The following is a 12,710-nucleotide window of genomic DNA, read 5'->3' as shown; positions in this document are numbered from 1 at the left end:
ACTACAGATTTGGATAACGCATTTCGATTGCCTGATTCGGACAGACTCGAATCTTCGATGAAATATCACGTTTCTGAGATCTGTGTTCCGGAATATGTCAGTTTTGGTTTAGCTATTCTGAATTAATTCAAAATTGAGTTTTATAAGCTCAAAACTGTAGTAGTGTGATAAGTAAGCGATTATTAGAGTTTTTTTTTAATAATTACATTTATTCTTCTTCTTTCATTTAGAAGTTAAAATATAATGGATACGGAGGGTAAGAGACGAGAATTTCACACACAAAGATATAAGCAAGATAGTAGATATGTACCAAAAGTGGCGTAAGCAGAGGTTATCGAACGCTTATGATGATGATATGGCAATTACTATACATGAGATGATATAGGACCTAACAACCGACCATTTTCATAAAAAACATCTTTTTCAAAAGCTCATATTATTTGATTTCAAACTCAACAGTAGGTACATCACATATCTATTCTAAGTTTATATCTTCTTCTCTCTAATATATAAAATTCCCGTGTCACGATGTTAGTTACCGTACTCCTCCGAAACGGCTTAACCAATTTTTACCAAATTTTATATGCGTATTCAGTAGGTCTGAGAATCGACTAACATCTATTTTTCATACCAAAACAACGTTTGCTGGGTCAGCTAGTTTTTTCTATAAAAGTATGAACAAATAGTTTCAAACAGTTTCCCATGAGCGTTGAACCGACAACAACGGTTATGTGGCACCTGCTCGCCTGATCTAATATGAGGGCCATGAGATGTATCAGCTGTGCCCCTCGTTGCCATAGCAACGGGAATGTTGAAGGGTATGGTGGATTGCTTTAACATTTTTTCTCGTGTGTTGTGTAAAATTTCATCCTAGAGATACTTGCTGCTGTCATTTGGTTGGGTAATAAATATTAAGAAGTAAAATCGAATTTGAATGCATACCATATGTATGTATATACTTTAGACCAAAATTGCTAGTTCACCAAAAGATCTTTGTTTCTTTTTTTGTACAAACGAGTCGTTGCCTAGAGTATGTAATAAGTAAATTAGAAGGAGACCACATATTTTTGGGGGTTAGAAAGGGAGATACCTCTACGTTGTATATAGCGCTGTCACGCTCCACCACGATAATCTTACTTAAAGACCTGGTTGTAGACCCACTGAACGGAGCTTGTCTAGAATTTGTCTTTCGCATTGCGATATGGTCGCGTTAGTTGAGGGTGATACAAATTTCATTTGAATTCTATGTTAAAAATATTTGTCATTTATGAAAATTTTACTTTTACTAATTTCTCTGTTTCTATTTTTTGGCATCTACGTTCAAGTCGGTAACATCATAAGAATAATATCAAACGACCTTAATTTCTTTTAACGAGACCAAAAAAAGCATTTTAATTTAAATAAAACTTTCAGTCAAAAGGCAACTTTTACAGCTTGAAATAATGTTAAAAAGAATTCACAATAACACAACGAGACTAGCAAATCATAAAACTGATAAAAAGTCAGGAAAGTTTCCCATTCAAAGGGCCATCGTAACATAACTTTAGAAAAAAGTCAGGCACCCTAATAACATAAATAAAGTAGCCATGAAAGAGCTATAAATGTCGTTTCTTGTATCTCTAACCGAAAGCCACTGTGGAGATGAATGGCAGAAGGTGAAGTGATTGTACGATGATGACAGGTCTATGATTGTCGTGCAGTAAAGATAATACTAGCAGTAGAGACTAGTCAAGTGTGAGACAGGCTCGCGAAACCAAGAGTTAAAAAAATGCAAAGAACGTCAAAAATATATTTTAACCTATTACTTATCAATTATGAGCACGAGAACAAAGTAATTACCTATATTTTATTTGCATTTTGGAACAAAAAATGCAATATTTTTATGTTAATGATGTCTATTAGATCTTTACAAATAGCTACTTACGATTTACTTGTGAATGAACGCTGGATATCACTTGACCCTGTATATGCGGGCAAAGTTGTCTTGAATAAATGTTAACTTAAATTAAAGTATCTAGATTGCTCAAATGACAAGCAGATAAAAACATTTCAATCCTAGAACATATGCAGAGATACTTTAAAATATTTGGTTAACTTGACTAATAATTAATAAAAGCAAAATGGACTCCGCTATAATTGGTACACGCGAGTATAACGTAAAAAATAATAACAAGTCAAGTGACAGTCAGACTCACGATACTGAGGGTTCTTTACAAATAGGCTAAAAAAAAAACAAAAAATTACTAAAAATCACCTATCAAATTATGACCGTTGCTAAACCTCTCTACAGCTGCAATTGAGCAGCTGCTCTACAGAAGCTCATCATCTGAAAAAGAAACAACTATCTACCTATCACGGTTCCTGAAAAGCCTGGTGGCTGACGGATAGAGAGTGTACCTTTAAAAGTAATTTATAAAAACATGATTTTCGAAGCTGAAAATTATCGCTGTCAGTTACCGATAAAAAAAAACATTTTTCAATTTTCATTCCTATTTATAAATAAACTCATGAAACAAAATTTTTCGACATCACCAGTATTCATAAAAATATGTCGGTTATATTGGTCAAGTGCCAATCAATGTTCAAGGCTCAGTGGCTCGAAGCAAACGTGCATACAGAACCCTTAGGGATAAGAGATGTATTAATTATGTACGGTCCATGGAAGTATTTTGTAAGATGGGTAATTTTGAGGGTAAAGAAATGTGTTATTCAGAGTGATCACTGAAGTATTTTGTTGGCTTGATTTTGATTTAAGGCTGTTTTGGTTCTTTCAATCTTATTTTTATTATTTAGACGCTTAATGCATGGGCTGGTTCCATGTGGCCTAGGATGAAGAAACGTGGAAGGTATTGGGGAGGGCTTTGCCCAGCAGTGGGAAACGGTGAGATAAATAACAAAATCTTATGGCAGTTATATGCACATGCTTGATTGCTTATTCAGGTTTTTATTTTGATAAGTTATATTTCTTGTGCAGCCGCAAATTGATTTTGTGATGTTTTTTTTTTAATTTACAGTTCTGCAAACATTTATCCTTAAAAAAAATCAATACGCAAGCAGGATGGTCCGAAAGGGTTACCACTACACCGGTAAACGAAGGACAAAGGAAGAAACAGCAAGAACAAGAATGGGTTTTAGTCTGTAAAAGCCTTACACTCCCTCCCGCTTAACTTAAAGCGGGAGAAAACATTATGATGATTTGCCATCCAAAAAAAATGTTCCCATAAACCGAAAGCCTAAATAATTCCCTATCCATTCAACCCAAACCTTCTGTCATCCCTCCACAGTACCAAACAGACGCAATAGGAAACGGGTCACGCGCTTTCCTAATGACTTTCTCATTAAATGTTCTTAAGGACGCAATCATTTGTCCGTACCTGCCGCTAATCTGTACTAATTGTGACCCGAAGAGGCAAAGACGACATTTTCGACGACTCTCGTGTTTGGGAGAAAGATTCTTTTATTTTTTTGATACATTCCTTTTGAAGTGCCCTCTGATTCGGGAGTGCTTTCTATTATATTTTAATACTTTGTCTACCCTCTTTTGTTTCTTTTTGACCACATTTCGGCTGTTGTTTGAATTATTTGTGGATATACATATATATCTCACAATGACTTGACATATCGCGATTGAGATTTTTTCAATTTTTTGCAAATGTTGACGTTACAGACTCTAGTCATGTCTTTTCGAAAAAATATTGTCTTTTCAAAATGCTTTTTTTCGTACCACTGAAAAAAAAAGTTAAAAGGAAACCATGTCAAGCAGCTGGGTACGTCATGTAAAAATGTAATTAAGCAAAATACGTCGTTAACGATCATCCAGTAGTTTTTTTTTCATAAATGAATTGATGCAATTTTCTCGTCTTTTTGTTATGCCTACTAATTTCTCAATGGGGAAATTATGTACTTAATACTTATATAAAAACATACTAAAGTTTAAAAACCGAAAGTCAGAAATCAAAATTAACAGCAAAACCCACAGTAAAAGCATTGTATCGCATAAATCAAAAGAGAATTAACTTAATTATAAGAGAGTGTGAAATTAAGTTATTATTCGGATATAATGTCTTACGTATGCTTGTAATTATCACAGTAATGACGAGTAATTAGCAGCTGAAAAATCCATGCTAGGTGTTATAACGAACACTTTTGTGGAACGCTATTATGCGGTGACGTTATTTAATTGTAATTAATAGTGATGGGACATCGATGTCGATAAATATATTTTTTATTAATATTTTGGATTTTGTTTGCTTTGATAAGTTTTTTTTGTGAATTTTTGTACCTCAGTGTTTTTTAATTGGTTATCAAGCTCGTAGTGTTTTTGCTACAATTTTTTGAATCTTGCTACCTTACACAATATGGTAGTAAACTGGCAAGTTTTAGCATAGGTATAGTGCCTTAAATGTGTGTTATTTTTAATATTACGTAATTTGTGCCCCAATTTTGAAAAAAAAAACTTTTCAAGCAGACTAATACTAGATTATATTTTACAAAGCATTTAAATCCCACTACTGGACCAAAGTCTCCATTTTTTTTTCTTTCAAATCTTTGAATCTTTCACAATTTCTGGCAAAATGCCAGAAATAACTTCGGCATTTTGACCGGTTTTTTAGTGTTTGATAAAAAAATGCTGAAGTAATCCGCAGCGTGCTGTGTACTTGATCGGGTTTTAGTTTCATAAAAGAGCGAGTTAGACTCGTGACACTAAGGGGTTCTAACTAACAAACTTACGAACAAAAATATTTTTATTATTCTTTTTATGAAAAGCAACCAGTAAAATAGATAATTTGTAAAACTTAAACTATCTGCCTATAGCAGTTCTTGAGATAAACCTGGTGACAGACGCACGGACTGTCAGACAAATGGACAACCGGACAGTCAATGTAGCCTTATTAACAGGAACCACTTTCACCCTTTGTGTATGTTACATTGAAAATGAAGATTCCTTCACTCACTGAAAATCATACCCCCGTCATCCAAAACCAGCCAAACGTTGTAAAAAATATGTTTTTTTTTAAAATCCCGAAAAATATTTAATTAAGAACACCAAGTAAAGATTTATTGCTGAAGTAATAAATTATTCACAAATGTAAGTTCTGATAAAGCCGTTGGCATTACAGTATTTTATGTGAAAAATAAAAGGTTTTTTAAGTCTAGATTAAATATATCACTCTCTGTTGCCTGGGCTTTTATTACTGGATTATTTTTGAATTACTTACTTTTTGAAAAAGACGATTTTAAGATTGTTTGTTGTCGTGCTGTAAAATAGCGTGTGTTATTAGTTTGAAGTGGATAAGGTTTTATAGAAGGGTTTGAAGTACGTTTATGCCAAGCACTGGGCTGATATTGAACAAGATTAATATAATATTATTCTCTGAAAATAAGTAAATATTCTTTAAATCAATGTTAGTTACCGTCCACCTGAGAGGTAAAAAAGCAATCCTAAATTGAGGCACGGCTGCTTGAATGTATTTTTGTTGCCGCTCTAATAAAAAAATAAGAATCGAGGTTAAGCAACGTTGGTCACGGTCATGAATTAGTAAGATATAAATATATTGTAAATTCACCCAACCGGTTTTTTAGCCATCTTATAAAAAACCCGCAATGTCGGTATTAATGATTTAACTATTAAAATAATTAGAAGAAACTCTGACTGACTTAATCATCTTGGAAAACATTATAATGTGTAGGTATCATAGAAAAATCTTTGAATCAAATCTTTTACCCGAGCAATGACACAGAATATTTAGAATTTTCTGATTCCTAAATAATGAAAACTAATCGCATTAAATATTTTCTCAGAAGAATTTAATAACAATTCTCAAGCCTAAAACATCGATATTCACGTCAGCTTTATCCCACCCCTATTCTTTGATCGCGCATAATTATCTTCGTCTTTGGTCGTGTATTACTGATCCGATCATAATTCCAATCTGCTCTATCGTTCTGTTCTAAAAAATGCTAAAGAAAATTCTACAGAAGTTCGAAAACCCGAAAAGGCCTTTACTAGGACCTAATGTCAAAGCATTACGATTTTGGGGCCTTTTACTCCCAAAAAATGTCTTCAAAAAATACTTCTACATCTCCATGCATATATTGGTGACAGTCTTCACAGCAACGGAATACATTGACGTATGGTTCGTTAAATCCGACATGAACTTACTTCTAAACAACCTGAAAATCACGATGCTGGCAACAGTCAGCGTCGTCAAAGTCTCAACATTTTTATTCTGGCAAAAATATTGGAAAAGCATCATCGATTACGTCACAAAGGCAGATTTGTACCAACGGAGGACCACGGATCCGAAAAAGCTGGGACTCATAAACGATTTTACGAAGTACTGCAGGAAGATAACGTATCTGTACTGGTCGTTAATGTATACGACTGTTATCATCGTGATGGTGCAGCCTATCTTCAAGTTTGTTGCGTCGGAGACCTATAGGGAAAATGTGAGGAATGGGACGGATACCTATTTGCAGGTTGTTAGTTCCTGGGTGCCTTTCAATAAGAACACTATGATTGGGTATTTGGCTGCGTCTGTTTACCAAAGCTACGCGGCGATTTACGGAGGTGGTTGGATCACGTCCTTCGATACCCATGCTATGGTGATAATGGTTTTCTTTAGAGCTGAATTGGAATTGTTGAGGATTGATTGTAGTGAAATCTTTGGGAACGAAGCGAATGATATTGAACATGAAGTGGTCATGAGTCGGCTGAAGGATTGTCATAGGAGGCATGTTGAGTTGGTGAAGTAAGTATACAGATATTTTTTTCTTAGAAGTTAATGTTGAAATTTTTTTCAAGATGACTTTTGAATGGTGATTATATATAGGTGATTTATATATATGAAGTCGCCATGTTTGTTAGGACTAACACTAATTTATTTATTCAAATAACAAGAAGCCGCAATAAAACACGTCTGTGCATAGTACCGTCTCGGACTGCTCTCCTACATAACAGTGTCTTTTGTATATGGCTGTGAAGATATACAACAAACTACCCACTAAGTAAAGCTACTATACTATAAATGATTTTCTCAATGATAATAATATTGATAAATAATAATTATACGATTTTGTGACATAGACCTATTTAAATGACATTTAAATTGATTACTTATTGTTGACAAATGCACCAATTATATGGTAGTGTAAAGTGGGTTGTTTTCTGTTTTGTAACATAATAATAACCATTTAATGTTATTTTGATTAATTATGTGTAACATTTGCATGCCAAATATGGTAAAATACAGTGGACTATTTGCTTTATGTACCATCATCTCTTACCTGTATTTAGCAAATAAAGAATTTGATTTGATTTGATTTGATTTGAATGGGGACGTGGTTTTTGTCAAAGTAACAATAAGAATTAATCCTTCACACAAAAATGTTTGTAATACAATTGTTTCATAGCTTGAAAGCTGACACTTATAAGTGAACCTTTGCTTCTGCACTAAGAATAGTACCTATCTAATCCGAGACAAAATAAAATTTGATAGTCAATATTTAAAATATTTCATTTTCAAACACCGTTTTTGTAATATAAGTATTTAAAACGCTCAGTTTTCCTACCTGGCTTATTCAATGCTACCTTGAAGCAGTCTATTATAAACTCCCGGTAGAGATGAAATCCTCAAACGTAACTAAGTTCAGTAGCATTTAGAGACGTAAGCTGACACTTGTAACTTCGTGTTGCTGTTTGGTTTTCCTATCAAGAAGCATTTTGAGTTCTATTGTAAGGTTTATAATACCTTAAAGTGATATTTAGAATTTATAAACACATTTTTCTCTGCTACATTTTGGCATGTCTGGTGTTTCATTTAAGAGGACTGAATGAAAGAGTAGTTTTAAACAATAATATGGATACTTTCTCTATCTTTTTTTGCGTAACGTATAAATAAATATACTTCTTTCTAGACAACATTTTTGCAGTAACTCAGTGGACAAATCACATTTTATTTGGTAATGCAATGTTTGAAAAAAAATCTGATTTAAACACGTATTCGACTCAAACGTGTTTGATCTTACACGCAGTTTTTTTTAACAGATACGTTCCAGAATATATATAAAAAAAAAACTAATTTTATTTGCGACGCTTTTTTTACAAGATTGACTGTTAAGATTTTGGCTGCGCAGTATAGCCGAGCAATAAAGATCGCTACGCCAAACTTACTCTCAGCAACACGTCGCTGATTCGATTTTCGCCTATCATGAGCATTTGTGTGATCCACGAATCCTTATTTTGGTTTGGGTGTTTTCTACAGTATTGTGGGTCTCAATTTAAAATAATAATAATTTATATAAAACAAATTCAAAAGACCAACAGAGCGTTTAAAACTTCAAAAAATACACAAAATGGAAACGAACATATTTTATCTTCCAGCCTTGTATGAAAACAATATTCTGCACATCAAGAACATCTTTTTAAGACTTAAATTCATACCGTTTCACCACATTGTAAACGCAAGTCCAAAGTCCAAATTAACCTTTGCGAATTCAATCTAACTTGAACATTTAAATTTAAGCGATAAATTCTTGTTCTGTTTACTGCGCGTATTAAAACGGGGACCTGGGATTACTTCGAAAACTGGGGTTAAAAGTCTTAAAGCAAGCTTGGTATTTTAACAATAAAATTTTGTAAGACCAAGAGAATACTAATAATAATGCGTGCTATCAACGAAACAACCTAGAATTTTGTCAAGCGAGAGACAGATTCAAGACACAGGTTTTCACACAAAAAGGCTAAATAAAAATAAATTTTAGAGGAAAATTGTCATCTGTTTTGTGATACCAGACTATTTTCATAGTCCTCTTTACCAGGATTTAGGTATCAGCTAAAAAAAGTGTTTTCCTAGACGAATAATTAAAGTCTACACTTGTTGAAATGATGTTTTTTCGTCTTTTTTAAATGAACGAATGAATTTAATCCTTGTTTTGGGTGCAACAAAATTTATGTTTGTTTCAAATGTGTTCCAATATTCACGTTTTTCTTCTTTGGTCGACACCTAGTTTATTAATTTCCATTTAAAACTTTCATCGTGAAAGGATATAGAGGAGGCCGTTGCCCAGCTGTGGGACATAGTGGGCTAAGAAAAAGAAATTAAAACTTTAATTCTACACTGTATTTCACTTTCAGGTATTCTCGTCTATTCGACTCTTGCCTATCGCCTATTATGTTGCTGTATATGTTTGTTTGCTCCGTAATGCTATGTGTTACGGCCTATCAGATTACTGTAAGTATGGTTATGTAACTTTTATTAAACGATTTTAGGCTTCAAGGTTTTTATTCTTTGTTTATCTGATGTTGATAGATTAACAGCAATTGTTGATTATGGAAACTTTAATTTATAAACACACAGATGAAAGGCATATGAGCATATCTGTAGTATATTCACAAGGATTATCCTCACATGATATGGCTTGAAGTCTTTTCAATTTTCTCTTTTGTTATTTTTGTAATGTAATTAAAACGCTGTCTGTATTTCAATTTTAGATCTTTTATGCTATTAAATATTTGTACGCTGAAAACAGCAGAACATTGTGAACCTAAATGTAATAACATTCTTCCAAAATGTTTAATTTTCTATTCTTAGGCACCACTCAAATATTATTCAAATTTATTAAAAAAGGTGTTTATTTCAGATTGAAACGAATCCAATGCAACGGTTTTTGACCACGGAGTATCTAGTGTTTGGAGTCGCTCAGTTATTTATTTACTGTTGGCACAGTAATGACGTATTGTTTGCTGTGAGTTAAATTATACTTAATTTTACTTTGTTACTCATTAATCATTTAACTATAGTTTTTAAATTGTACAACGTCATGAAATCATCGGTTATTTATAGCTAAATTTAAAAAGTGTATAAAATTTTAAACATGACTGACATGAAAAGTAGGGAGTACTCACATTTGTGAGTTCAGTTCAGCTCATGGCTATAGAAAACAATGATTTTGTGTGGAAATGCGTATGCGGTAAGCTGAACAGATGCACAAAAGTGTCTTTTTAGAGAATTGAATAAGTGCGAGTGGTCTCTTATACTAGTTGACGTACTGTATACCTGCATACACTATTTTATTAATTATCGAATATCCATATAAATGCATTCTTCTTTTTATTCTTTGTGAAAATTAACTCTGCAATGGTAAATTTAAATCAGATGGCAAATCCTTCATCTTCAAACCAAAGCCCGAGTAAAACTTGAAAGTTACCAAAAAAATCTCAATTCACTGTTCAGTCCAGAAAAACAGGAAAAATTGCATTCATTTTCAATCAATCAATCTTTTATTTGTGAACCAAGTGTACTTTAGGTCTTAGATATAATACAATAGGTACTTGGAACTTAGCGGCCTTTTATAGGCATTGCAAATTTCGGGGCTCCCTGTCCTATTGTTTTACTTTTTTTTTAATTCCAGAGCGGTGATCTGTCTCAGGGTCCTTACGAGAGTATCTGGTGGTCTAAGGATGTGAAGTACCGGAAGGATTTGTTCCTCCTAGTGGCGCAGTTCAAAAAGATAGTAGTGTTCTCAGCCGGGCCTTTCACTAAGTTAACTGTGGCTACTTTTATTAGTGTAAGTTTTTTTGAGAGTTTTTCATTCTATTAGCCAATTACTTCGTCATAAAGTAAAAGTGTTGTGTTATTATCGTGTATTCTCCGTTTTCGTATGGTGTCAGAGTTTGGCTGTCTTCAAAGACCCATCAAAAATTATCAGTAGTGCCGTTGTCCTCAAAATATTTTCCATCACCGTTAAGTTAAGCGAGTAAGTAAAAATGCTTTCCTATATGAGAACAGGCTAGTGAGACATTTACAGACTTCTTTGATAGTTTTTGTCCTTTTACAACGACTGCCGTGTTACCTTAAGATTTTCTGGTTGACGATTGAGGTTTTTAGGTGCATTATTCACACGGTGCAATACACACTCTGCATCTTCGAAATGTCGTAATCGCTACAATCGTATTTCAGCTAAGAACAAGAAATTCGAACTGAGCTTAATTGTCAAACTCAATTTTTAATCACTTATAGCAAATAAATTATCCGCACTTAAACGGAATAAAAGTTTCCAAAACACATTTGAATCCGCTCAAGAGTATTGTAACTTAGCATTAATATAAAAACGATACAACTGGAGCTATATAACCAAGAAAAATATACCAAATAACTTATTGCCTCTCACACTTAATCTTGCTTATTACATTCTTATTAATTCCGTGAATTTTCTCTTTTCAGATCCTGAAAGGCGCCTACAGTTATTACACGCTCTTGAGCCAGTCACAAATGAAATAGGAATCTGTTTCTAGAATATATTTTTTCTCGTAGCTTTCAGATTTTGCACTTTAATCGTTGAAGTAGCTTTTAAGGGTTTGAAGTAATTGTATTAAATAATAATAATAATTGGATTAAATTTTAGTTTGGAAATATTTATGTTATGAAATATTGTAAAGATATTTGATTTTTCCCTTATATGAACCTTATTAGAATAGACATCCGATTCTTTTTGTCACTATTTTTACTTCTAAATGTGTTTAGAACTTGGGTTAAAAATACAGGACCATAGGATGAGACTATTTTTATGTAAACATTATACACCGTGATTTTTTAGTCGTCTTACAAGAGCAGCCCAGTTCATGTATCCAATGACTAGAACACGTTCATGATAAACACATTATTAAGTTATTTATGAGATTTGAATAAATTTAAAATTCAATTTTTATTCAATATTATGATGCAATTCGTAGTTTTTTAGATACACAGCTCTGTTGCGAGAGCGGTCCGAGCCTTGTAACCATGGCGGCGGCGTTTTTATCATTTTAAGACAATATTGCAGATTTCTCATGTTTAATTTTTCTTCGTACTTATTATCTTAGTTGATGATGAAAAAAAAACCCGCCTAGGGGTATTTTACGTCGGATACATGAACTGGGCTGCTTTTGTAAAACGACTAAAAATCACCGTGTATTTATAGCTGTTGCCCACGACTTCATCCGCATGATAAGTAGAAGGGTAGTTTTGGAAATATAATAAGCAAGAAAATATTATTACGACTTAACGACTAAATTGAGATGTAAATTATCCTTGTTTCAAGTTAGATCAAGCTCCACGTGGTGTGCAAATTTTATTGAAATCCGGAAAGAAGTAAAGGATCGCGGTCGCGGACAAACAACGTGACATATAATTTATATACCTATACTTAATTGCACATACGTGTATTTTCTAAATTTACCTTAAACATGTTGAATAAATATGTACTCGACCTAAATGTAGGCTATATTCCCAAAAACACAGGTGTCGTTACGAACATCATTTCAGTATTTTTGTGACCATTCCAAACCAAATCGTGATTTTATGACACGTAATACAAAAACAAATTAATGACACGCCAATCCTTCATTTTTATTATAATTACTGTTTGTAGGCTATAAAAATTCATATCGGAGGCTGGTGGAATAATTATGTTTTCCCATTCACATCAGACAACAAAGTGCTTTCTATATCATTTTCGTACGTGTTTTTTGACCGAAATCCTCCTTTGTTAGGTTGTTACACAAAATATTTTTGACATTTGTTAGGATTCTAAAAGTCAGTTCTCCCAACGTGATAGAACAAAAATAAAAGAATGGAGGCTAAAACATCAGAGGTCCTACCGTATACATCGGATATTACAGGGTGTGAAAAAATTGAATGAAATTGAATGAATTGAATGAAACAATGGAA

The 12,710-nt window shown here is 33.2% G+C and overlaps 1 protein-coding gene across 1 annotated transcript; it reads left to right on the top strand.

The window, feature by feature from the left end:
- Window positions 1-5,725: 5,725 nt before the first annotated feature.
- Window positions 5,726-11,328, top strand: LOC113499544 (odorant receptor Or2-like). The gene is made up of 5 exons (XM_026880058.1): window positions 5,726-6,752; window positions 9,137-9,233; window positions 9,643-9,747; window positions 10,414-10,569; window positions 11,226-11,328. The coding sequence occupies exons 1-5, from the start codon at window positions 5,959-5,961 to the stop codon at window positions 11,280-11,282; spliced, it is 1,209 nt and encodes a 402-aa protein (XP_026735859.1). The 5' UTR covers window positions 5,726-5,958; the 3' UTR covers window positions 11,283-11,328.
- The last annotated feature ends 1,382 nt before the right edge of the window (window positions 11,329-12,710 follow it).

The sequence above is a fragment of the Trichoplusia ni genome, chromosome 12 (genome assembly GCF_003590095.1).
Source record: "Trichoplusia ni isolate ovarian cell line Hi5 chromosome 12, tn1, whole genome shotgun sequence".
NCBI lineage: Eukaryota > Metazoa > Arthropoda > Insecta > Lepidoptera > Noctuidae > Trichoplusia > Trichoplusia ni.
This window is presented reverse-complemented; position numbering and strand designations above follow the sequence as displayed.